We start from the raw sequence: 26,987 nt of genomic DNA on the forward strand, positions 1-26,987 counted from the left end.
ACATATGTATTTTCCTCACAGGATTCAAAATGGGTAGAAGAAAAGCAGCTGTTAATTAGAACAAATCAGGAGTTGCTAGAGAAGGTATGTGGGAATATTTTCACCATTGCTGCCCTTTGTCATAGAAGAAATTGAATGCACTAAGTACTATAAAATCAGCATGAAATTGCTTTATTTCTCATCAGAAACAGAAATTTAAGTAAAAATCTCTGATTAAAGTACCAACATGCTTTTATATTCTTCAGGAATCAAAGCTGCTTTTTATTTGAAATTACATGGATAGCCACCGGTGCAGCCCAAGCTGGCTGAGGTTTCTAGTGTCCAATAAAATACACAGATACACAAAGATTGTTATTGTCCTGACCACTAGCAAAATTGCCTGCTCCCTTCAATGTTTTTATAGTTTTTCCACACATTAAGTAATACTGATTGATTTAAGGTTTATTATATTAACTCTGAGCTACTCAGAGCTGAGCATCTGCATTGTTCTTTGTTGATAGTAGTGGGAAAGTTGGCTAGTCAACTCAGGAAGATAAATAACTGATATTGTTAATTAGTAGCTTAATATTAATAGAATACAAATAAGATGACCAAATAAAATGTCATTATTAAAGTAGTTAAAGACAGGTTTAATTTACTTGGGCACTTACATGGGCACTATAAATGTTAAAGTACATTGTGCCAGATGTTACGCTTCTATTTAGTTTTGTACAAAGTAAAAGATCACCCAGTTAAACTAGACAGTAGACCAAAGCTATTAGTTGGCATAATTAATAGCCAGTATTGAATTTCTATTTTGTCTTTGTTAGTACCCCAAGGCAAAATTCTGGCAAATTAAAAAGTGCTCGTTAAAACCACACCATTATTATCTTTCATATACTGTAAAAAATTAGATGTCTAATTAGGCAAATACAATGAGAACAGCCTACCCAAATGTTAATGTAATTCAGTTTCATTTGCTGGACTTTAAAAGAAAACTTCCACTGCTTAACTTATTTAGATACAACATTCATATAAGTTTTATGTTACTTCCAGATTATTACTCTAAGAGAACATTGACCATTTTCTGCTGACTGCTCTCAGAAATACTTTCTGATAGAATACTTTTCTTATCTCTATGACACAGCCTGATGCACAATGAAAACTGGAAATAATTAACAGTTTTGTCTAAACCCCTGCTTACTACTGTAAGCAGTATTTTTTCTAGTGCTTACAGGGTTACCATGTTGTGTTTGTCTCACAGATTTACAGAATGGAACAAGAAGAGCATCAGCTGAAGAATGAGATGCAAGATGCAAAAGACCAGAATGAGCTGTTAGAATTCAGAGTGCTAGAGCTTGAAGTAAGAGATTCTCTCTGTTGCAAACTCTCAAATGGAGCAGAAATTATGTTTGAACCCAAGCTGAAATTCCTGTAAAGATTACTGATGTCTGGTGCATGTTTAAGGGAAGTCACTTAGGTATCTATTTTTTAAATGTTGTATCTTGGGATAATGAAATTGATGCCACTGCCTTAATATGTTTTGGAGAGAATGCTCACTAATGTTTATAAAGATGTAATATAGCTAATATAAATTGCATATAGTTTGGTTTTCATCTAATAAAATATTTTGTTTTGCAATATTTTGCCTTTTTTATTTGTTTCATTTCCATAACTGCTCCTTTCCTGCATGTAAAATCACCTGGTATGTATTCTACAGCCTTGGCTGACATTGATTAAATTAACACACCTTCTCACATCTTGCATGCAATGATCTCACTAAAGATCTGACACGTCCATCACATCAATGTAGAATTGCTTTAAATCACATTAATTTAATGTTGACAACATTCATATGAAGTAAATTTGTCATAAAAAGAACACTTTTTGATAGCAGATTCCAAAGAATTCCTCTTACCTTAAATCCATTTTCTCATGGTTTAAAGTGGTCATGGACTGGAAATAATTTGCTTCAGTCAATGAAAAATGAAAAAAACCCCCAAACCTCTGGCAATGCCCAAGAGAAGTGGTAAAGCAGAAATATAACTTCTGTGTGTCAAACTGATATGTTGCCTATACCAAACAAATTCCATACTTTGCATAAATGAAATAAGCAAAATTATTTGTTGTTAGCACTGAGCATGTAGCCTGTGGTTACAGCTGAAAGCAATGGTTCTCATCCCCTCACAAACTGGGCTCATGTGGAATTTGGTAACACTGAAGTGTCTGTGTGTGATGCACAGTTGTCACATGGTTGTATTGCCTGGTGACACATTGTTCAGTTTCAAAGATCACCAGCATTCTTAACGCTGCTTAGAATAAACTCTCTGACAAACCTGTCATTGTCACTCCTCCATTTTTATCACCCAGCACGTTTCACCAAAAACCTCGGCATGTGTAACTTCTCTGATAAAGATGAAAATGTCATGTCTCCCTGTTATGTGGACGTTCTTTTTGTCTGACATTTCTTAATCTTTTTTTCATCCTTTATCAGCCATATGTCTTGATGTCATAGCCCATTATATTCAAAATTATGAATTTAGGTTACTAGAATTTCAGTAGATGTTCAGAAAAATAGAAATGCTTTCTAATAGGTATCTTTATAATTTATGGAAGGACTGTAAAGAAAAATAGAGAACAATTTAGGATTTGAATTGGCTGTTGCACTAGAAATTGCTTCCTAAAGGGTGGGTGTTCTTAGAAGTAAAACTGTCCAAAACAGATTTCTTAAGGAAAGAACAAATATTCTTCAATAGCTCCTTCATGAGGAGCTATTTTCACATGGAAGAATCACATCAAAAACAGCTCACTATATCATGTAAGGTTTTGTCATGTGCCAAAGCTTGGAAAAATTCTTTCACAGAATAACAATGGAAGTATTTTTGTGTGATTGCGAGAAAAGATTTTTTCCTTCGTAGACAAGCATGTAGGCACCAATGTGACTGACAATGCAATGCTTTAGGAAAACCATCAGTTCTACTGGTAAGCAGGACAGTATTTTTTAGCACAGTTCTTCAGATTAAAATTAGGTAAAGTATAAAAAAATGATTTATTTATCAATTAAAGCAAGCAAGTTTAGGTAAGATGAATGCAATAGCAACTGATGAATTTTTAACAATATCTAAAATAATAACTGAATTTGGATAAGAAATAAAGGTCTGGTTTTGGTTTACAGCAGCTAAGACATTATTTAAGCCCATTTCAGAATTAGACTGTTGATGTATATATTCTTTCAAAAAAACTTCAGAGGGGGGAAATTACAGAGGCTACAGAGATTTTTCTCTCTACACTGTAGTGTCAAATTATGTTTAACCTAATTAATAACAAGATTTGCCATGCTTTGTAACATGTTTAAGTGAATGGATGCAGCTTGTCTGCCATATCAATTAAAGCACCTCCTTTGTGATTTAGGAAATGGAGTAATACAGGGATGGTCATAGGAGCTGAAGTATTTGTAGTAGTGGTGTCGCTCAGAAAATGAAGCTCATGGTGCCAAAGCATCCCCTTGTAACATGGAGATGAAATCTGGTGTTTCTTGCTCATGTTCTCATGGCCAGAGAGAATTCAGAGTAAGACCCAATGCATTGGTTGCCCAGAGCCTTCAGTCCAGTCATTTTTCACAGGCATATGAAAATTTAATTTAGCTAAAAATTGCTTTTTTGTTATGCTATATCTGCCTGCTGAAGAAGCAATAGGTTGGTATTTTGAAGAAATGCATGGAAGTCATGTACCAGTTAAGTTTTAGATATTCTAAATATCTTTAGATAGATGGGAAATTATAATTTTTTGTTTTGTCACAAAAAACATAACTGTAGAATAGTGCTGCCTTTCGACATTTTCTGACATCTTGGCTTTTGGAGTGAATATGAATGGGGATTTTAAATGCTCTAATAGGAAGGTAGTCTGTAGAATAAACAGGGACCAGACGCATAGGTTTAACTTTAGTGAGAAAATATTCAACAATACTGTTTCATGATGGAGTTTAATTTTTTTTCTGCAGATTTTTCTTTCTAAATTTTTTTTAGTGTTCTATGAAAGAAAACAGTAGTTAAACAAGGTTAGAATCAACATAAAAATCTGCAGAGTATTTCAGGGCTCCAGTCAATTAGGGCCAGTGTTGCAAGGGTTCTGCAGCTGGGGAGTGTCAGGTAGCTTTGCAGAAACTGTGTGCATGGCATCAGCTGGCAACCAACACTATGGTTGTATTTAGCCAAAATTCTTCAAATATGGTAAAAGAGGAAATAGACTAGATTTGGAATGAGAGTACGAATCTGCCTTTTTAATGTACAAGTATGTTTTGTAAAGGTGGAGGAGAAATGTTCATGTATATTCACAAATGTTGTTTTTAAACAAATCTTTCCTCAGGAAAGAGAGAGAAGGTCACCAGCATTTAATCTTCATATAACCACCTTCCCTGAAAACAATGGAAGTGCACTTCAACTGTTCTGCCATCAGGAAGGAATAAAGGTATATGAGAGAAACACTAAAAACCATTGGATGGCTAGGAAACTTTCTTGAATGACCAGTCTAATATCCAAACAAATGGTTTGACACTTACCAGGGAAGAAAATGCAAAAAAAGAAAAATAAAATTAGAAAAAATATTTTTAACTGGGGAAACCGTTTCATAGGAATATGATCTGGTCATGTCAGGAGATCCTTATTGAAACTGAAGGCTGGTCAATCAAGATAATTTACATTTAGTCTAGGGAAGAATGTGGATGTTGAAGTGATTCCTTGTCAGGCTTGCTACTGTACGTGGTTCATGATATTAAATGTCTTCATCTGAGTTCAGAAATATGACATTCAGTCCTTATTTTACACCAAATTTAGTGAAGGCTTTTATTTGTTGAATTAATATGTTAATTAATTCAAGTTAAGTTATTTGCCAAGGCCAGGGCCTTGAAGCAGGAGGTGCCTGACCCAGAACTCATTCAGATAGGTGGGACTCTTAGAACAAGGACAAGATAAACATCACATTCTCCCTTGATTACCTTCTGATATAAGGAAGCAAGAATTACTCTTTTCACTCCTGTTCCCCCATGAACAGGCCATTTCTGCAACTTGATTTGCATGCTGGTTCACTTAAGATTGAATTCAGACTTGTGTTGTCAGTAATGTTACACAACAGGGCTGGGTAACTTTTCTACAAGTAAATAAAGCATAATCTCAGTGCCATTCACTAGTGATTAATGGTTGAATTTTTAGTTGTGTTTACAAGTCCCCTTATAGGAGGCTTAGGGGAAATAAACAGAAATTGTCCCTGCATATGTTTAGGAAGTTGATTAGTCTGAAAGGAAAGAGTTAAAATCTGCTTCATACCTACAGATTTGGTTGGAGTCTCATCTCCCAAAGCACACCAAGAATCATCAGTTAGCACATCACCTACAAATAGAGCCAGGCCCACTTTTAGCTTACCTGTTGTTCTAATCTGCATATTGGCTGTAGCAGTATCCATAATTCCCTTTTTTCCATTGCCATCTGTGATATGCTTTAACAGGTGGATTTTTTTCAGTCTGCCTTTCAGTTTGCTTACCTGGAAGATGGGGCAGTCACCTAAACTGGGCAGACTGAAATAGTTGACCTTTTATCTGTTTTCAGTGCTTTTAAAAATTGTTAGCCATCAGTAGCAATGTAGATTCCAGAATAATGCAAAATCTGATTTAGTTTCTGATTCTTCCTTTATGCATCATATGGAAATAAATTATTAGAATGATTATTTCTGGCTGAATAGATGCACATAAATTCCATTCTTCACTAATGTAACTCATTGGCTAAAGAAGTTTCTGTTCAGCATTGTCAATGCTGATCATAATCAATAGTTTTGTTTTTAACATCCATCCAAATACAAGTGTATTAGGATCTGCACCATTCCAGGGTTAGTGACGGGCACGGCTAAATAGCTCATGTAACATTTGGGAGCACCCCTGAAGTTTTTGGGAAGAGATGGAGGGAACCTCTTAGAATAGAAAAACTTGAAAACTGCACATGGCCCTGTGACATATTGGCCTTTTCTATGTGCTGGATAGGAGTAGAAATTGACGGTGGCAGCATTTAACAAGACTCTTTTGCTTTATGTATGTCTATTAAGCATTTTGGACTAACATGGACTGGTCTATTCCCATGCTCTCAAGGCTTCCTGCCTTCAAACAGCAAGGCTGCATTACAGGCTGTCAGTGGAAATGATCCCTGGTCCATTTTAACTTTGATGTGTTAATTTTCAGACCAAACTTGGGATAGTTCAGGAGAATGTGATTACCTCTGGTTAAACAGTTCCATGACCCTTTTCAACAACTTTTTAAACTTTAAGTAGAGTTCTGGGGCCTAGGAATGGATCCTGGCACAGTGTGAAATACAGACATCATGTGAATTTTATCAGGAAAAGGTTCTTCACCCAGAGAGTGGGCACTGAACAGCTCCTCAGGGCACTGGTCACAGCTCCAGCCTGACAGAGCTGAAGGAGTATTGGACAATGCTCTCAGGCACATGCTGTGACTCCTGGGGATGATGATGTGTAGGGCCAGGAGTTGGACTCAATGATCCTGATGCATCCCTTCCATCTCAGCATATTCCACGATTATGTGATTCCATGAATTTATTCCTCTCTTTTTTGAATCAGAGGGGTTGTTTTCTTTTTTTCAGTGGCTGAGCCTTAATAAGGATGGACTGTTCAGTTCATTATCTGAGAGCTGAGTGGCAGAGAAATGTGGCTTTCTAATCAGAAAGATGATTATGAACTGATAAGCTGTTTGGAGGAGGATGTTCAGCCCACTGTGCACATTCCCTTCTGCCACTGTAAGGTTGATTTGAAACTCCATGTTTTTGTTTAACAAAGAAAATAAAAAGCAAATCACCAAGCAAATCTTCTTAGTAATTATATGTTCGTGCTCTCTGTCCTTGTAACTTCTGCAGCTTGATGTGGCTGATGCTCCACTCCAAACAAACAAAAAAAAGTCTTTTAAGCCCTTTCTCTTTACGTCTTTTAAACCTGTTTATCAGTTTTGATCTTTCCTCTACACACATTAGCAGGATGAGAAGTGTGAATGATACAGAAGCATTCTGCCCTCATGCACAGCTATCCAGGTTGCTTGTTGTAATTGAGAGTGACTTTTGGTTTTGTCTTAAAATACCAATAATTACTTTTGTAATTGTGATGCAAAACTATGTTTCACTTACTTACATTTGAAGTCTTTTCACACACAGAAGAGAATAAGGGGTACATAAAATGTAGCATATAAAAACTGTTTCTGACCTACTTCATAAAAATAAGTGTCAAACATCTTTTTTCAGGACGTGAATATATCTGAACTTATGAAGAAGCTAGATATTCTTGGAGATAATGGGGTAACAATTTTTTACTTTTAAATGTACTTCCAGTTTCATGGTTAATTTAAAGCTTTTTTTTTTTCCAGAGCAGATACTAACATCCAAGACAGTGCACAGGGTGATTTTTATATGCCTGTGTTTGTATGAAGAATATGAATGGCTAGGAATGGCTTTTAGAACATGAATTTTTGTAGTTAAACTGATGGTAGTGAAAAGAGTATTTTTTCAAGGTAGGATTTGGTCTTGACCAAATGATAGGCACTGTAATAGGCAAAGTGAAAAGATGCAAAACAGAAGTCAAAGCCAGACCAAGCTGTGAATTATCCCTCTTGAGTAGCTGTAGTAGCACCTTCTGCTGTGAAGGCTGCCACTGCCAGGAGTGGATTTTCTGGGAAAAAGGCAAGGAAAACTGTCTCCCCTTTTCCCTCTTTATTGCTAAGTACAGTATGAAATCTTAGTCATACATTTGAGGCACAAACATCCAGGGAGCTGAGTCCAGTTTATAGCTAGATTTAACAGATTGAGATTTTTTTAGTTTTAAGTTCTAGATTTGCATGTTGTGTTGCAAGTCCTGTGGAGATTTCTATGGCACTTACTCTTTGCATTGTTTTCTTTAATTGGAAGTCTGAAGTGCATGAAGGTGAGATTCACTTGCTGCAAGGCTTAGTCCAGTGAACTGGCAAAAACAGGGAAAAAAAAATTGCAAAATCCCTGACTGAAACCACTTAATTGTAATTGAATGATCTGTTTCATTGAATGATCTGTTGAAAAAGTGTTGTGGGGCTGGTATGCTGAAATAAAGTGGAACTAAGCACCCTTGGTTTAATTTTCAGTACTTTCAATCATGGGATCCTTTTTGGTCATGTCTATAATCCTAAATGGTGCAACTGTTTTACTTTTTGAAGTATGGTTAAAACTTACTGCTCATGTTAAAGAATGAATTTTTAATGCAATTTAAAATGTATCTTTTTGTATTTTAGAATTTGAGAAATGAAGAGCAGGTTGCAATAATCCAAGCTGGGACTGTGCTTTCCCTCTGTGAAAAGGTAGAATTCAGTAAATATTTTTCTCTGCTTAAAACTGGCCATGTCTTGTAAGATATCTCATAACATTGCCAGGGAAGCATGGCTTTTCTGTTCAGGTCATCTGGATTGGAGCATGTGTTCATCCTTACATGAATGTTGGGATTGTGATGTCTTGAGGTAAAGCCAAACTTAAGAAAGAAACCCAGTTTAAAAATAAAAACATGTTTTGGAGATATTGCCTTAGCATAAAGCACTAAAAATCCACTTAACAGAAGAGACTCCATTCCCAGAAGTGCTGTGTCCTCATTGCTCTGGGAGCAGGTGTAAGGTGCCCTCTGTGAGGTGCCCATGGTCCCTTTTGGGCTCATTCCTGTGGATGATGGAAAAAGCTCAGAGTACTCTGTGGTCCTCTCCTCTGTAAATTAGTGGATATAGAGAAAAAGTAGTTTGCACAAGACAGTCAGGTCACTCATTTCTGTATGGCTAGTTCTTTACTTCCAGGGAATATAATCTGTATATGAAAGGGGTGACATTTAGAACTAAGACTGACTTGCATATTTCTCTGAAGAAGCTCTGTGCATCCTTTTCATATGTTTCCATTAAATATTTCCTGATGTATTGTTGAAATTCAGAATATTTTAAATTAAAATTTGAGCAGTTTAATCATTGCTTTAATTGATATAATTTTGATAATCTACTTATCTAAATACCTTCAGGTAAATAATCTACATGCGGTAATTTAATAATCATTAATTTAAATGAATAATTACTATAAGCAAAATGAATGGGGAATAGGGCTAAAATGCCTATGTTTTTTCACTGTGCTGTGCCATTAAAAGAGAAGGAATTTTAGCACTTCACATCCAAAAAATGAAAGGAGAAGAACCCCACTATAAAAGGCTAAGATATAGACTCCAAAAAATACTTTTTGTGTCTCCTGTGACCCATTATGAAAGGGTAACAGGCATAGAATGTTCAGAATCAACATTTAGTTTTGCATATCATCTGCATACCTTAAAAAAATTAGATCTCTAATTTTTGCAAATAGCCCTTCACTTGATTGAGGGTAGCTGTGAGAGATGGTCAGGATTTCCCATTTCCATTGATTTCAAAATTCAGAATGCTTGAATATCCATGATGAGGCTTTCCTTAGGAATATCTTCAGCTTGTCACCTTCAAAATGAAAACAAAGATGGTGAAAATAGAGTCTCTGGGGACTATTGTGTTCCTGTTAATTTTTTTTCTGTAGAAAGCTAACCTGCTAAGCAGATAAAACAAATTTTCTTTTTTCCATCGGTCTCTTAAATAGTGGAAGGTTCAAAATTATGAAGTAATGAATTCACATTTCATAAGTTGTAAACTTATGTTTGAAATTTCCTATGTAAATCCTGGGGAAAAAAGCTAGTATGTCATTCATTCCTTTGAGTCTGAGACCTAATGAATTCACCAAAACACTCAATTAAAGGAGTTGATGTGCAAAGGATACCAAAAGACTTAAAGCAGATATGAGTAGCCCAGTGTTAGTAAACAAGGCAGTGGAGGAAAGCAATAATTATCAGTGGCAAATCTGCTCTCTGTAAGCTAGTCATGGGTCCCTTTTGAAGACCAGTAGAGGAATTAAATGAAATAATTCAGAACTGACCATTTCCATCCATTCCAATAAACTTAAATGGAAATATTAACATAATCCTGGTGACAGTAATTAAGCAAGAACCTTGTATCCATGCATTTAGCTGTTATGATGTGTAATTTTTACCTTTGGAATGCAATGGCTGTTTTTCATTCTGATTGTTTTGAGTGTTTCCATAATGGCAAGGGATTCATAGTAGCAATGACAAGAGTTTCCATCTGTCTGTCTGGTTTTTTTTTCCCTCCACATTACCAATGTTTTACAAGTGAGCCTTTTCCCACAAAGAGTGCAGCAAACTGTGCAGAATTAAGTGGTGAGTTTTCCACCTTGTATTTTGTTTCAATTGCCCTCTGGAAAAATGAAGGACTGGAGTGAGATGATGGTTTCACAAATCAGGCCAACAAGCATTTGAGTAAGAAACAATCAGGTTGATTTTGCATTCTTGACCCAAATCTATTTTGTTTCTTGAACTTTACAGGGGAAAACCCAATTTTATTTTCTGTAGGAAAGCAACCTACACTTGTTAGTCTTTAGTGTGACTCTGCAGTCCTCCATTCTGCCTGTGCTCTCACAACCTGTTTATTCATGTGTGTCTCCAGAGTGAATAGATAGCATGGGAGCAGTATATTCCTGGAAGTGCTGGCAAGAAACTTGAAAAATGTTTGGTAGAACCTTTCTCAAAATCTGTTCATTTTATATTTTTTTCTCTTCACACTGCTGTAGTGGTTGAAACAGATAGAGGGGACCGAAGCTGCACTGACACAGAAGATGTTAGACCTGGAGAATGAGAAGGTAAGAAACAATAGCTAAAAATTCATTTAGCTAAAGCTCATGTAAGGGTTTGTGCATGTATTTCATCCCAGGCAGGTTTCCTGCCTTTCTCTGCTTGACAGAGATAGCTTCATGGTAAAATAGGCAAGTGGTTTTTAGAACAATCTATTGCTTGTATTCTTTGGGGTGAGACAAAATTTTCAAATCTGTATAGAACAAAAATAGCAAAAATAGATATGAATTAGGGCACAAAGGCATAGCTGGAGAGCACATTAACCGGTGCAAAATTGTCTCTGTACTTTCTTTGTATGTTAATTTGTCAGGCAGCAGCATTATCTTTATAATGTTGGGGTCATGCTAGTAGAATTGGCAAGGGTATTTCTTTGCTCTCTGGTACTCAGCTTCTGGACAAGCTGTCAAGACCTCTTACTCCAGGTGACCTTTCTTTCCCCATGGCCTTCATGCCTAAAGAGAGAATGTTTTCTCAAAAAGCAGTTCTGTCTTGAAAAACAAACTGACCTTATTTTTCCATATGTTGAACAGTTTTAGAAGGAGTGTTTGGTTTTATTGGTTTACCATGTATGCTGTGCTTCACATCTTCCAATGGCAATCCAAACACTGATTAATCCTCACCACACCTTTACAGGTAGATAAATAAGCAGCATTGCATTCCTCCTAAAGAATGGGACAATGAGACAGGGAGGTTAAGTGATTTGCCCAGGGCCACTGAAGAAGTGTGTGCTTGAGCCACAAACAAAAATATAAGTGCTCAGACTGTGTTCTCTGTTGAGTGTAACCTGTCACACTGATTGTACTCTAACACAGATAAGATACTTTCCACATTTAGTATTTCTTTATTTTTAAGTCTTGTTATGGAAAAATACAAAGGCTTGGGGAAGGGAAAGTGGCCACAAATACAAGATTCTTTTGTAAAGAAAAATGGAAAAAATAGGGGTGTTTGTAACTTGATATATTATCTTCCCCTTTATTATCTGTGATGTTTTCAAGTCTTACCATGGATAGCCCTTGCATCTATTTTTTTAGCACAGCAATCTGATTGACTCAATGAGTTGAGAAATTATATTCTAGCATGATACTTTTAGAAAGACTGAGCACTGGTGTAGTTGTCTTTGAAACCCATGTTAAGGGTTTGAGGTCCTATTCTTGTTTCTTTCCCTCTTGCTGTCTGTGGGCAGCCTTTACTTTCCCTTTTGAGAGGTAACATGATCAGGGCAGCTGCATTGCTATTCTGGGCTCTGGTGGTAGCTCTGACCCATTTTATAGTCTCAGACAATTGAATCTACCTCTGTGGTGTCAGACACTTGTAAGAAAGTCAGGACCAGGCCTGTTCTTTGCTGTGCACTCCCAGTGCATGGTGATGTTTCATCCTGTACAACAGCCTTGCAGTTGCTGTAATTCATCCATGTCAGAAAATGAGCCACCTGGGTAACCATGGGGGCATTCAGTTGCATAAATGTGGTGTCTAATACCATATCACATTCTCCAGAGTTCTGAACTCAAGAGTTCTGGAGATGTCACAAAGGGCTGAAAAATATGTCCTACAGGACTTGTTGGAGGCCCTTTCCTTTCAGGACCAGTAGCATATTTAGAATATTCTGGAGCAGAAAGATTCTGAAATGGCTATCATGGTGATAGATGCCCATCTGTTCCTGACCAAATTCCAGCCCCAAGACCAAGGTCTGACTTAAATTTTGGGTTTGCCTTGAATATTAATTAATAGGTAATTAAAAGAACTTCAAGTTTACAAAATAAATTAATAGTAAATATTATACTTCTTATACAGAGAACAAATAGCACCTTGTTCCTCTGAATCCTCTAATACTGGTCTTATATGTTGCTACTGTTACTACTGGCAACTGACAGAAAAATTGTCAGAAGTCCACATATATGTCTGATAGCAAAATTTGGCCAAGTAAGTGACTTTGAGGCAATCCCATATCCAATAAAACTAACCAGAGCAACAATATTTGGATTTTTTAACACTGTTAATAAAAACTGCAATTAGTGATCTTAAGAACCGTATATATTTAATTTGACATTTATTCTATATGTGGAGGAAATGCAAAAGTTTGTTGATTAGAAAAAAGAATGATAGGAAATATTAAATTCAGTCAAAGGGCTTTTCTGCTTTTTGTTCTGCTACTAATTCTTTTGAGTGTGAAAACCTGCTTTGAAAAAAAAAGCTAATAAAATTAAGTAACTCTTTGATGTTCTACTTACTATTATCAAACCTGGCCTAGGGGAAGGTGTCCCTGCCCATGGCAGGGGGGTTGGATCAAGATAATCTTTGAGGTCCCTTCCAACCCAAACTATTCTATAATTTTATGAATCAAAAGACTCTAAAGGCTTCACTAATCAGGCAACCATTTGAATGTCCACAACTTGCTTGAATCATTTTTTGGATACTGAGTTCCACTGAAACCCCAGTCTGTGCAGTTTATATATAATAGGTGTGAAAGTTGAGGAGTTTGATTTTTAAGAACAAAAGTAAACAATCCCTGTAAATCTTAGGTATCTTGAAAACTTCTTCAGCTACTCACTCAACCTCTCTGGGCATCACTTCACCTGTTTCAGTTTGGCCTCCTGCCTGTACAAGCTGAGGACTGAGTTGTTACTACAGCTTCAGTAACACATCACAGGATGGTGCTGCAGAATCCAGCTGTGGATAACCCTGCATGCTTGGGTTTCCTCCCTAAAAGAACACATTAGACAACAGCAAGTAGGGCATGCCCCATGATTTCCTTAAGGGTTGTATTTCCATGGGATATTTTCATAAAGTGCCCTCTCTTGTGTTTCTCTTTTCCCTCCCTTGGCCCTGTGTGAGGTACAGCTTTTGGACCACATGCATGTACATCCCCACTCACCTTTTGCTGCACTTCTGTCAGGTCCAGGCAGGTTTGTGCACTGGTGTAGAGGTCAATGCTTTCTAGGTACAGCTTGTTAATATGATACACAGATTTGAAGTGCTAATATCATAAATTTGATATTCCAAATATCCTTAGGATGAACGTGGTCATTTGCTATGGGTTTTCTTTCGCTTTCAAGTGGAAAGCTTGGATAAAAATTATGGCATTTATGATTCTTCATGAATTAGGATAAAGAACAAACACTCCCTTGTTTTTATTATTGCTCAGGACCTGTTCAGTAAACAGAAGGGTTATTTAGAGGAAGAACTCGACTACAGGAAGCAAGCTCTGGACCAGGCATACATGGTAGGAAAAGAACAGTCATTAATTTTTTTGTTTGAACAGATCTGATAAAATGGATAAAATGCAGGTTTTGGTTGGTTTGGGTTTTTTTCTTTTAATTATAAATAGGACTCTTTTTTACTTTATATCTTTTTTTTTCCTGCCAGACTAGAAATCAACTATTTCTTAAACAAAAGTTTAGGAAATGGATTATAGTACTTACAAGTGTAATATTTTTGCATTGCATTTTTTATTCTATGATATGCAAACATCTTGTTGGTACATCTGGAAGCTGGTTTATGTATGAAAAAAAACCATGACTGCTAAAATACACCAGAAATTACTTTAGAACTTTTCCAGTATTACTTTTCCTGAAGCATTTGTAAGTATTACTGCTGCTAACCTATCCTAAGTCAGGAATGCCTGTTCTTCCCATGCAATTCCTTCCTGTGCGATCCTATCCAACCTTACCCTTCCTCATTTTCAAAAGGGAAGCTGCAACCTTGCCTTTTCTCAGGCTAAACAATCAGGAATTATCCAGGAATTGGTAAAACTACACACACAACTTTGCTGATAGTGAGACTTTGGGAAATCAAAAACATAATGGCCTGAAGCACTATTTATACACTGTAAATGTTTCTTATGTGGAAAATGTTTTCAGAGAAGAAGCAAGGTCTAGTGCTCAGAGCAGATAACAGAGATAAAAGCAAGCAAGCACTATTTCTAGCACTGTGACCTTGGGCAAGCCATTTAACCTCTCTGTGCAGCTGTTTATGCATCACTAATATGGATGGAATTACCTACCTCACAAAGGTGTTCTGAGGGCCAAAGGGATGTGGTCAGATGCTCTTGATCCAAATATTGTTAGTCTGGATGCTGGTTTTTGATAGGATCATGCTAACCCCAGTAATCAAGGCAACACTGCCACGATTCCTTCCTTTCCTCTTGGGAGTACGATTCTCCACGTGAATCTGAAGTTCTCCTGTGTTGTGGGCTCTGCAAAGTACTGCATGAGAATCATGTTAGGAATCTGGCAGACAGCAAGAGATGGATGAGGGATTAGTGTATACAAGTGTTCCTTCCTTCATTGCTTATGGCAACTTGGAGCTAAGCCAGTGACACAGACTGTGAGCCATGGCTATCAGGTCACTAGGGCCACAGAGAGGGAGAGTGAGATTTCTGTTCACAGTTTTTCCTGTGGTCTTTTTATTTTATAGGATGGCTTAACAATTCAGCTGCAGTTGAAGGAAATCTGTTAGTTTAAGTTAAATTTGTAATGTTCAGCAGCAGGATTTGGAGTTTTATCAGGTACTGAATGCAGACCTACCTTCTGAATCTTTCTTAAATGGAAGAATCAATGATTTGCTAGAGCAGGACCCATCTCCCGGGTGTCCATCCGTGCCAGGAGGCTGCGTGCACTCTGTGTGGAATGCTCCTCACTGCTCACGCTTGCTGCTTTCTGTCGGTCTGTCCGTGTCCATCCTGCCCTCCTGCCTTGCTAGCCTCCTCCTCTAGCTCTTGGTGGGTTGTTTGCTTGCTGGATTCAAACGCCAGCCTGTCTGTGTATGCTTTGGGTTGCACTAGAAAATCCAGGAGCTGGAGGCCACGCTGTATAATGCCCTGCAGCAGGACCCGGGCCGGCGGGCCAGCGAGTCGCTGACGGAGGCGCAGCGGGAGGATCTGCGTGCGGCGGTGGAGAAGGTGCGGCGGCAGATCCTGAGGCAGAGCCGGGAGTTTGACAGCCAGATCTTGCACGAGAGGATGGAGCTGCTGCAGCAGGCCCAGCAGGTAATCCCGGTTCTCTCTCCTCCCCCTTGGTGTTGGTGTTACCTCTGTGGTTGCCGCCACTGCCCGTATGACAGCATCGCTTCACCCTCACCTCGTGGAGTTGTGTTCAGTCTGGTCTCTGTACAGCTCCCGTGCCAAGGAGCGTGTGGTGTCGGCAACTGGGCGTGCTGGGCATGGTGCACACTCAGAACAAGGCACTGTCTCACCACAGGGTGCTGTTGCACAACCTTTCGTGTGTGAGCAACCACACTGTCTTCCACAGGACTCCAATGGGAGCTTGTTGCAAGTTTGAGGCCTAAAGTAGAAAAGGTCAGAATGGAAGGTTGTTAGAGTGTAACACTATGAAAGGAGTAAAGGCAGAAACAATTACAGGAATCCAAGTTTTTATTTTTCCCCTGTGGGAGCCCAGAACATCCCTCTGGCTGTCCAGGATGGCCAGGACCCCTGCCAGGAGGCTCAGAAGCCCTGGCACAGAGCCCAAAACACCTGTGGTTTTGATTATGACCCATGGAACAAATTACCAACCTTATATGAAGATCATCAAGGCACAACAGCTTAAGTAGAATATTAGTAGAGTTATCACAGGGTGGAAAAGTAGATTTTAGGGGTTTTGGTATGGAGGTTCAGGAGGCAAGATGGAGGGAACTGGGTGTGTCCAGCCTTTCTCCTTCTTCTTCTTCTTGGCCTCCATCTTCTGCTGTGATGTTGGCACTTTTAGATTGGCTTAGGGTAGAAGCTCACTGTCTAAATTAGGTAATAGGTATTGGAAAGTAATTGTAAACATTGTACATGTAGTTTTTAGTATAAAGACATAACACCACCCTGGGGGCAGGCAGTGTGCCTGGAACTGTCCTGCTGGACAGACCTCGGCAGGGCAGGAGAAAATTTTTATAGATAAGACACAATAAACAACCTTGAGACCGAGAACTGAAGAGCACTGACTCATTCTTCAAGTGCTGGGCTGGGTAAAGAGACTTTTAACAATCTCGGGGTCACAGTGACCCGGAAAGGCCCTGAGATTCCCCTTTTTATTTATTTTAGCTATTTATGACCTCTTTTAAATAAAATAAAAAAGGAAGTCTCAGGAAATCTTTTAAGAGGCCACTTACAAGCTTTCACTCTAAATTCATTCAGAAAAGCCTTGTCTGTCCAAACTGCTTCCTTAAGCACATTTATTGACAACTCGAATTTGGCAAGGTCCTGGCCTATAGAAGTGTGGTAATTATTTAGTGTTGGTAGCATTGCTAGTGTTTTTGTGCAAATATTCAGTGAAAGAAGAGAGCTGCATGTCTTAGGGTGTTAATTAATTACTTCAGCAGAAATAATTGTTTCCAAGGATTTTGGTTCTCCTTTACAGTAGACTCTGGAAGTTGTAGGCAGATATCCTAGATCTTGAGGACTCCTTGGCTACTTTCTGTGCAAGTCTGAACTCACATATTGTAAATGTCAAAATGTGCTGTGCAGATGTGTCCAGAACAATGTTGATATTTCTGGTGCTGATTCAGGTGCTGGGGCAAGAACTACTTTCAGTTTAGTTCCAAGCCTCTCTCTGTTCAGGTTGGCTTATAGATGAGTAGAGATGAAACAGATGAAACTGATATAATGTGACCCAGCACTGTTGTGGTCATCTCCTGTCACCCTGCAGTGGTGGGAAGTGCTTATAGTGGCAGTCCCAGACCTGACCTCTGAGTTCCAAGAAGTTTCCTTTCTCTGCTCCTTGACTCTGTTGTGTTGGTTTGGAATGTCTAACATTGAGAGCAGATGAACTTGTTTAATGGGTTGTCACCTAGTTTTAGTCATCAGCAATGGTACAGAAAGCTGGAGAAGGTAGGCACCAACTACCACTAAAAGTGTCAGAAAGAGAGAGTAAATATATTCAATTGGGTAAATAAGGATGGAGCCAGAAGATAATAGTTTCATGTTATTAGTGTAGCTGAAAACCAGTGAGAATTGAGTATTTTTTTAGTCTCTTAGGCAGTCCAATTTCCTAGCCAGACTGTTGATGTTTTATTCAAAACAATAACACTTCTTTTCAGTAGGGTAAATATTGTTTGCGGATGATATTTAATGGGTATGATGACACTGTGTGTTGAGTAATGCCTCTACACCTAAATAATTGTCAATTTCAGATTTTAACATCAGACTAGATATAGTTTGGTCCTTTGCTTTCACTAGGAATGTGGTTTGACACATTTTGTGTCCCTTGTTAGAGGGTATTTTTTGGGGACCTGGGCAGAGCCTCTAAATTGAGTTCATGTAATAGTGGCAAATAGAAAGGAAAAAAATAGGAGTAGATTTGTAAAGTGAAACAGTTGTCCCAGAGGACTCAAAATCCATATTTTATGTATATCTGGGGTTTAATTTATATTTTGTTCCAATTTGTTCCATGGCCTGCTTGCTATCAATTAGAGCACTTTATATGCACATCTGGAGCACATCTTCTGTTAGTCCAGTTCATGCATTCACAGATTGCTTCACAGCATAAAGTTAAATATGATGAGTGCATAGGAAAAAAAAAGCCAGCATAAACATAGCTTCATTAGCCATGGATGTTTATGTACCTGTCTCCAAACCCATTTTATAGGATGTCATTAGAGTTTCATGTTGTGCCCATCTCATTAGACATGCTAATGTTACAGCCCTGCAGGACATGTTAAACTGAATTCCATTGCTTAATAAGCATCTAAGTATTTTAGTCATCTATTTTTAACCCGCACACACATGCCCTCCCCCTCCACATTCCCTATTAAACAGGAAAAACAAAGGCAAAGATGCTAGTTAATTTGCCTGGGATATTGGAGGGCTAATTCTCACGGGATTACTTTCATCTCACTAGCAAGTGACAGAAGCTGAATGTTACACAAATGAAACCCCACTAGTGCTGAGAGAATCCTAATGAATGGATGAAGCTGCACTAAGTAAAGTACATCTCTGATAAGTACCCTCCTTTCCTCATGTATTTACATCCAGGAGGAGTTTTGCTGATGCTGTGACATCAGCAAGCACCTACTGCACTTTGTTCTGGCAAAACAGTCGTCTAGACCTGGCCAGATTTTACAGTCTGCACTGCCTCCACAGTATGGGCAACACTTTTTCCTCTGCTGAAGTGAGGGTTACAGAGAATGATGGGACAACATGATGGACCTGCAAGGCTTAATACAGCAGAGTCTCGTTGTTGCAAACACTCTCAAACATTCTCTGAAACAGAAATCGTACTAAAGACTCCAAATTCTGTGAAACTTTGGAAGTTCAATCACTTCAGAAGGCCTGTTACTTTGCTTTCATTACCTTCTGGCCTGCCTGATACAAGGGCTTCAAAAGAACAGCTCTGCTTATCTGGTAGCCTGGCAACAGTCTTATCTGAGTCAGAATTGCTGTTTCACAGAATGGGAGTTCAAGGGGATCTGGTGATGAAGAAAGAGTTCCTTCCTTCTGCCTATAAATGCATGCAGGGTGCAGAAATGGGAGGGCATGTGGTGAAAACTATAGGTTGGTATGCAAGGTTTCCTTATAGATTAATTGCTTCATGCAGGGACTTTGAGGATTTAGTGTGTGAGGTGCTGGCTTTACAGAGCTGGTAAATGTCCTTCCTGGGGAATGGCTGTCAGAGAGGGACAGGGATGGGCTTAAGGAAATGGGTAAATGGCAGCCCAGGTGTGAGCCTGAGCTGCTTTATGTGTTCTTCTTTGTCTAGATGTAAAGCTGAGTTCTTGGCCACTGGGTATTGACTTTGTTCCAGTGAAATAAATACATCTTAGGAAGTTAGGCTCTGTATTACACTGGTAGGTCTGTTCTTCTTGGGTGTGTATAGCCCCACATGATTACTGTTCATTAGTGTATAAATGGAACCATTCATGTATACCCATTGTGCATTAAGGAAAGCAGGCCTCTGTGGAGCCAAATTAGACAGGCTGTGTGATTAGATCTGCTTGCTAAGGCACACAACACTTTCATTAAACCCAGAGTGCAACATGCAGGTCTGGAGGACAGATCCTCAGCTGAAACATGTTGGCAGTACTCCCTCTAAGTCAGAGAGGGTGCTCTGATTTACACCATCCTCTCTATTTGGAGGAGGTAAAACTTGTTAATTAAAAATCTGTCATGAGCAGCTTGTGCTATTTGCTTCCAGCAATCGGGCATGTGCGGATGTTGCCATCAGAAAAGTCTCATTGTGCTATGCTGCTATTACAACCTTTTGGAAATCAATGTCTGGTTTATTTTTAGCAGGGCTTCATTTAAAAGTAACATTTGTGCTATAGTCAGTGCAGTGGAATTACTTTACTGGTTTTTTTTTTAAAAATCTGAAGGTCATTACTGGCAAGTTCTGTTAAGAGTAAATTTTTATGCATATACTTTGAATCATTTCTAGAGGGAGAGAAAAATGTGTTGTGTAGCTATAAAATCCATCTCAGAGAAAAGATATTTTAAACAGAGCAGTTCAACATGTTTCTCAAGTAGTGATATCAACTTCCCAGTTAAGCAAAGTAAAAAAAACCCCATAAAATAAAAAACCCCAAACAAAAAACCAGCAGCAGCCCAAAAAATCCCAGTACAGAAAATCCACACAACATTATGCTTAGTTCACCTTCAAAATATATTGTAATCATCTTGTCTTCTAAAACTAGTAACTATTTAAATGTCAAATTATGCTTTATATAAATCAAACAAATTAAAAACCAAAATATATTCTTGTTGGTTTTACTGTAGCTGCTTCTGGAGTATGGAACTGGGGTAAGTCAGCAGAAGCAGGTTTTAATTTAGGATAGATTTATTCAGATTACACTGTTGGCAGTATTCAAACATGAAGAAAATTTATAATAGAAATTTAATTTATTCTGATTTCATCTGAAGTTATTTTAAATCCAAAGAGAAGATAGAAAATCCTTGAAGGATAGCAGATTGGCACACAATTCCAAAAATGGCTGCTGCCAGTAAGAAGGTATATGAAAGACAGATTTTATTAATCTAGAGCAGTCTTATCTTTGTATAAAATTGTTAGAAAAAAAGAAAAAGATAGGTTAGTTCATTGTGTCAAAAAGTGTGATTTTTTTCCCCCCTAAGCTGTACTGTAGTACTGTACTAAGCTGAGTGTGTTTTCTTTTAACTTGATTTAGAATATTCTTGGGTGAAGCTCAGTTTTACAGAGTAAAAGAAATCATTACTTTAGTTCTAGATCTGAATATAAAACATCTATGAACTGCTGAACTCATCCAGTTCCAGCTTTAAATAGTTGGAACATAGTTGTAAAAATTTTAATTATGTTTTCATTAAACTAGGGCATTTACTCTGGTGACCAGATTGGATTATTCAAAAGTAAGAAGAGCAGAAATGAGCACTTTATTTGCATGTTTTACTAGAAGAAGGCAAAGCTTTAGGACAGAGCAGGTACTGACCTCCAAGTGCCACTCCACAGAGAAGGATTCACTGCTGGTGTGGTGCCTGCTTCTTATGGACACCAAGGAAAAGTCAGAAGCACCAATGTCCTTTTTTTATCCTGAAATGTCAAAAGATCACTTGAAATTGAGAAACAACAACTAATTTTCTTCACTAAATTCCTTAGCTCTTTTTCTGACCAGCAGTTTTTTCAAGGGGCACAGCTCTTCTGGCTTAAAGGCCAAACAAAGCTATGGCAAATGTCATTGCTCCATGAGTTCTTCCTGCTCTCTTTGATATGGACAATTTTTCCATGCTGGGAGAGCAGTTTGTTTACAAATCCATAGGGTTGGATGTCACCAGATCTATATGGCCATATTGGCTCAGCCATTTATAATAGATATTTGTTTGGGAAGGGGTGTGGTTAGTGTTTATTTCTCACCCAAGGAGAATTATTAAGGTTTAATATTTGATGGGAACACATCTGGGGAGGGAGAAAGAGAAAGAGAGGATGCTGTGCTCAGTGTACCTCACTGATATATAAAAATATAGGCATTGATGGGCATAAGGAGGTGTGAGGGAGGGGAGGGAGAAAGAGAGAGGATGCTGTGCTCAGTGTACCTCACTGATATATAAAAATACAGACATTGATGGGCATAAGGAGGTGTTGTATTAAATCTGTCCTCTCTGGCACAATGCTTTGTGAAAGAGAGGACAAGTTAAAGACAACCCCTCCTCTGCCATGTCACCTTGTGCCAGAGAGGCTGGCTTGGTCAAAAACTCACAGCTGTGTCACACAATTTACAAATCAGGTGGAAGTATTACTATGAACCTTGCTATAATAACAACTGGGAGGGAGGCTCAGATAATTTTTCCTCCAAATCTACCTAGATTTAATGGTTTAATGTTTTTATTTTGAATCTCAAAGGTTAAATTGCTAGGTGTTACATACAACGTGAAGAGGTATACATAGGGTGACCACTGATTTTTCTTTTTTTTTTCCCATAGTATTAATGGTCTGCAGTTTGTTGTTTAAAATGTAATAGATTACTGTTGATAATGCAATTTTTATATTCATGAATTGCTCTTAAAAGCATCTGATATACCACAGCTGTATAACTGTCATCAATATTCATCAAGCACATCATGACTAGGCTAATCATGGTTGACCTGTGGTATTGATTTGTCATGCAGGACTGAGCATGGAGTCTTTCAGCACATTATTGCTGCTATAATGACAATATCACAATAAACTTCTGTAATTTCCCACAGCTGACATTCATGGCAGATGAGGGTTAATTTTAGTAATTTCTCTATGTTCATCTTACAGTGTTTCCCTGTGTATGTTTTCTTTATATAGTCTTCAACTGTGTCTGCTTTGCTTATTGCTTTAGTGATGCTACTTGTGTGAATAAATGGTGATAGCAGGACAGCTGTAATACCTAAAAAATACATCTGAAAGGTCTGCTCTCTTTGTTCTAAACAATGTTTGACTGAGGTTCTACTCAAAGTAAGAGCAACTGTATGCCTTACAATACTATTAGTATCAAGAAAACTCTTATCTGAAATTTGAATGCTGAATTCCTCTCATCTGAAATCCTAAACACCCTGATTCTTAGGAAAAGCCAGTGGGAGCTGAGGAAAGGCAAGGCTAAAAGAGAAAGTATGTGAAGTTTGTTACCGAAGTTAGGGATAAGTGTATTTTCATATGCCCAATGCATACAAACACCATTCTAATTACCTACATAGGAATTTGTTATTTAAATATCTGAATTTAAAATAATCTAAATTTAATGATAAATACTACATTATGCTTCTGGGTTTTTTTCCTGCCTGATAATGTGTCTAGGCTGTCACAGAGTCAGTTTTAACATGTGGAATGGGTTTTGTCTTCTGAGCTCACATAGTCTTAGCATAGCCATTCTCCATTCTGTGTAAATATAAATCTAATGTGACTTTAATTTGTGTTTTTCCCTAATGAAAAGCAATAGGACTGTTGATATTCTTCTGTTAGATATCAAAATATGTTGTTGCATAAATTAAAAGATTCTCAGTGTTAAAAAAGATGAATCAAGTTTACTAATAAATACTACATACATATAGTAATTTCTATCAGATTATAACAGTTATTTGGGGCTGAATGGATTTTTAAAATTCACTGGTTTACAACTACAAATGTGACTGAATACATATGCTAAGAAATGTATCAGTGCAGCTGCTAAAAGGTTCATTCTCCTCAGAAAGGCAAATAAAGACACTACAGATGCATAATAAAGATTAAAAAGAACAATTCTCCTACATCAGTAGCTATTAACTGGATTATAATTACACCACAGAACAGAGAAAAGAATGAAATTTTTACCTGCTGTGCAAACAAAATAATGATTGAGAATCAGAGAGGTACAGTCTATCCAAAATGATCTATTATTATCATATGCAAGTGGCTGAAATTTACATTAAGTTTTCATTCATGAAGTAAAATAAGATGTCAACAAAATCAGCTTAAACTAATGCTGTTGAAGTGGCATTTTTGTTTCCTTATGACCGTTATGCAAAATCACATTCTAGGAATATGGGATTAAAGGGAACATTTGGATTTCTGAATACACACCCCTTCCAGCAGCAGATCCAAGAGCTTGAGTAATTGAGTAATGCATGTGACAATTGCCTATGCAAATCGAATTGTTAAAACACTGCATGCTTTTAAACAGCTGTTAAAATGCATTGGATTTCAAAAAAGCCCAAGAAAATAATGTGTTTATCCATCACTTGAGTGATTTGAATAATAGCTAAAGGCAAGTCAGTTTATATTCATCTTTGTTTAAATTTGTACATGTAACATAGTTATGCCATTCACACTGCTGAAGATCTTACATACCTGTGTCTTAACCGTGAGCAGAATCTTCTTAAAATAAAGATGTAATGAACAATATTGATTCTTCCCTCTGTCAGATTGATAAAATATTTCCCATGCTAAATTTTGCTGTAGAATGAGATACCTTCTTGATCATAAGATGTCTTCAGAGATTCAAAACATGGTTCATGTCAGATGTAGCCTGTCCTGTGAAAGGACATTAACCTGAACCTTTCCAACATTTCAGGGCCAGGCTCTAAGCAGCTTAGCAAATCCTTCTTTGTCTGCTTTGTGCTAAAATTATCAAATTGTTTTCTTGGATTTGCTGGTGAATGTAAATCCAATAAGAGTGTGTCACAGGAACTGTTAAGGTGATTTCTAACCCCACTGATTAGTACATTCCTGTATTTGCACAAGTGCAGTAGCATGGCAAGGAGCATATTTTGAGTCTAGATTAATTGATCTTGGTGTTTCTGTTTGTAAAAACAGCACATTCATATGGGTGGGCTCTTTACTTACCTATTTAGGGAACATCAGTTCTAACAGTTTGACACCTAAATGAAGGATGATGTGGTGATCATTGTCTGAAAGATGAAATTTGTCACAAAACTTCTTTTCCTGATAGATTTATCCCCATTTCACAAAGCTTCTTGAGGATTTGAAGCTATCCAAGGTGTGGTTCAGGACTGTGAATGTCTGACTAGCCCTGTGGGTAAATTGGAGAGGACAGGAGGCTTGGATGAAGAAGTCCACTTCATGTAGCCTGCATCCCTGCCCAATAGAGAGAAAATGCAGAAATTCTCAGTCTATGTGTGTAACTAAAAAGGCAGCTGGCACATCAAGTAACAAAATTAAAAAAAAACAGAATCTATGAAAGGCACCATGTAATTGCAGAGTGACACAGTCCATTTCTCATCAGAACTTGAGGTAGCTGAAAAGACAATTTTAATCAAATGAGGAAGTGCACACATTTTGGCTGCTTAGGGGAGGAAATCTGGACCTGGCATTTAAGTGCAGTGGGGCACTTCTGACTATCTCAGATCAATTTTTTTTCTTTGTATTGCTGAGGTTCCTCCCATGTCTAAATTTGTGAGGAATCATTACTGGGCTGAAATGTTGCCTCCAGTATAAGAATGATAGCTCTGAGGCTGCAATCTAGGGCTCACTGAACTCAGACTAAGGATTTCCATTTATTTCAGTGCTCCTTTACAAGGGGAGCAGTATTAATGGGAATAGTACTTAATGTAGATGGATTGCTATTAAAACACATGCTGAGCACTCATACTTCATGTGTTCTGTGTGGAAATGCCATTAACCTTCTTCTTTTTAAATGGAGCAATACTGTCATTTTGGCTAAACCACAAGCTGAGTCTTCTAAGCCTGTGTTACCGAAATGTCTCTATTAGTGAAAGTAGAGTAATATCTCCAGGCACACATCCACCATCCTGCTGCTTGCATTTTGCCTAAATTTTGATTCCTTAGACTTCCCAGAGAAGTGGCTTGCAACTTTGGGGTTGCAGTAAAGCTGCAGGAATCAAAGCATGCTAAGAATTACAGAAATTTGCCTTTTGAAATCAGTAGCTGGCTCGTTCTTTACTGGAAGTGTACTAATATGATTTCATTGGCCTCTTTGTCTTCAATTCAGTTTTAAATACTGTTTTATCCTTTTTGTTGCACCCTTGTACAAGGGAGCAATGCCAATAATCAATCTGCATCCAGGGTTATCTAGCCTCTTGCTGAGTTTAGATGCAGATTGATTATTGGCATTACTCCCTTGTACAAGGGTGCAACAAAGGTGCTGGAAATTTTCCAGCTATCAGGAAAATTGAGCTGTAGGTGCAGGGATACCTGAATTGATCCCACTAAGGCCAGGTCAGGTACCATACTGCCTATAAAGCAATGCTTCTGTCAGACTTAGACACTCCCACTCTGAAGGAAGGTCAGACCTTCTGGGAGTAGGAATCTTGTCCTATTTGTCCTAGTCCCATCTTGGTGGCTCAGTCCTCTGCTGCTCAAGAGCTGATTTATCTTATTTCCCTGACAGTACTGGAAGGCATTTGTCATCCAAGTTTACCAAAGAGAATTGCTTAAGTGAGTCACTGAACTTCAAGAAGTAGATCCTGTTTCCCAGAAAAATGAAGTTTCCATCATGAGGTGAAAGGAAATGGAGGGTTACAAGCATTAATGAGGAATCTTCTGCTGAAAAAATAGTCAAATTTCTTGCTTTTGGGGCAGTTGGACAGCCCTTTGTGTTTGGGATTTCTCCAGAATTAAACTGGAGAAGCCTGCAGAACATATAATTTATGTAACTGTGGTTGACTGATGGTAAATGTCCCTTTTGTGACTCTCTTAGTAACAATGTCATATGTAGTGCCTCCATTAGGGGCAGTCTTTGCCTGTCTTGGCATTGCAGGCTTCCATTGGAAATGTGTACTTCAGCTGCCTGACCCTTCTGGGTGCGCTCTCCCTTACCTAATTGTCAGCATTTTTAGGCTGTTACCTCTGTGCCTCCTACCTTTATACCTGTGCTGCATCTGTAATGACTATGAAGAAATGTTTTATAATGGAACTTAGAAGTCTGTTCGAATTGCAACTAAATAATAAGTAAGGCACTTTGAGCATCTTTTTTTCTGTGGCTGTGTGGCAGTGGAGCGGCTGTGTGAGCTGAGCCCCGCTGCTGGCAGAGCTGCAGCTCTGCTGAGCATAGCCTGGCCAGCAGAGCCATCTGCTGCTCGCTCTGCACAGGGAGTGCTCAGCCCCGGCTGCACCGTGCCTGCCCGGGAGCCCTCGCTCAGAAGAGGCAGCAAACTCACTGCTAGTGGAGGAATGATTGATTTATCAAGCAGGTGCCTGCTAAATAGGGGCTGGTCCAACCCTCTTTCAAAACTCAGGGAAGCTCCATGCAGGGAGCATTTGCAAAGGCACCATCTATTATCCAGGACTTTTGTGATGAGATTTTATTTGCTACTGTAATAAAATCAATGAGAAACAAGTATTCATTATTTTGTCACTTTGGTTTTGAATACAGGCAAG

At 38.2% G+C, this 26,987-nt stretch overlaps 1 protein-coding gene across 4 annotated transcripts in view; it reads left to right on the plus strand.

Moving 5' to 3' along the window:
- JAKMIP1 (janus kinase and microtubule interacting protein 1) overlaps positions 1–26,987 on the plus strand; it is a 142,659-nt gene that overhangs the window by 104,896 nt on the left and 10,776 nt on the right. For all 4 annotated transcript variants that reach the window (XM_071447250.1, XM_071447247.1, XM_071447248.1 and 1 more), the window contains 8 exons: positions 22–84; positions 1,244–1,342; positions 4,345–4,446; positions 7,269–7,322; positions 8,285–8,350; positions 10,683–10,751; positions 13,886–13,963; positions 15,524–15,727. In XM_071447250.1, coding sequence (XP_071303351.1) covers positions 22–84; positions 1,244–1,342; positions 4,345–4,446; positions 7,269–7,322; positions 8,285–8,350; positions 10,683–10,751; positions 13,886–13,963; positions 15,524–15,727 — 735 coding nt within the window. The remainder of the gene's footprint in view (positions 1–21; positions 85–1,243; positions 1,343–4,344; positions 4,447–7,268; positions 7,323–8,284; positions 8,351–10,682; positions 10,752–13,885; positions 13,964–15,523; positions 15,728–26,987) is intronic.

This window comes from Agelaius tricolor, unplaced genomic scaffold (genome assembly GCF_023055355.1).
Source record: "Agelaius tricolor isolate 1412-34295 unplaced genomic scaffold, bAgeTri1.0.p SCAF_24, whole genome shotgun sequence".
In the NCBI taxonomy this organism is placed as follows: domain Eukaryota; kingdom Metazoa; phylum Chordata; class Aves; order Passeriformes; family Icteridae; genus Agelaius; species Agelaius tricolor.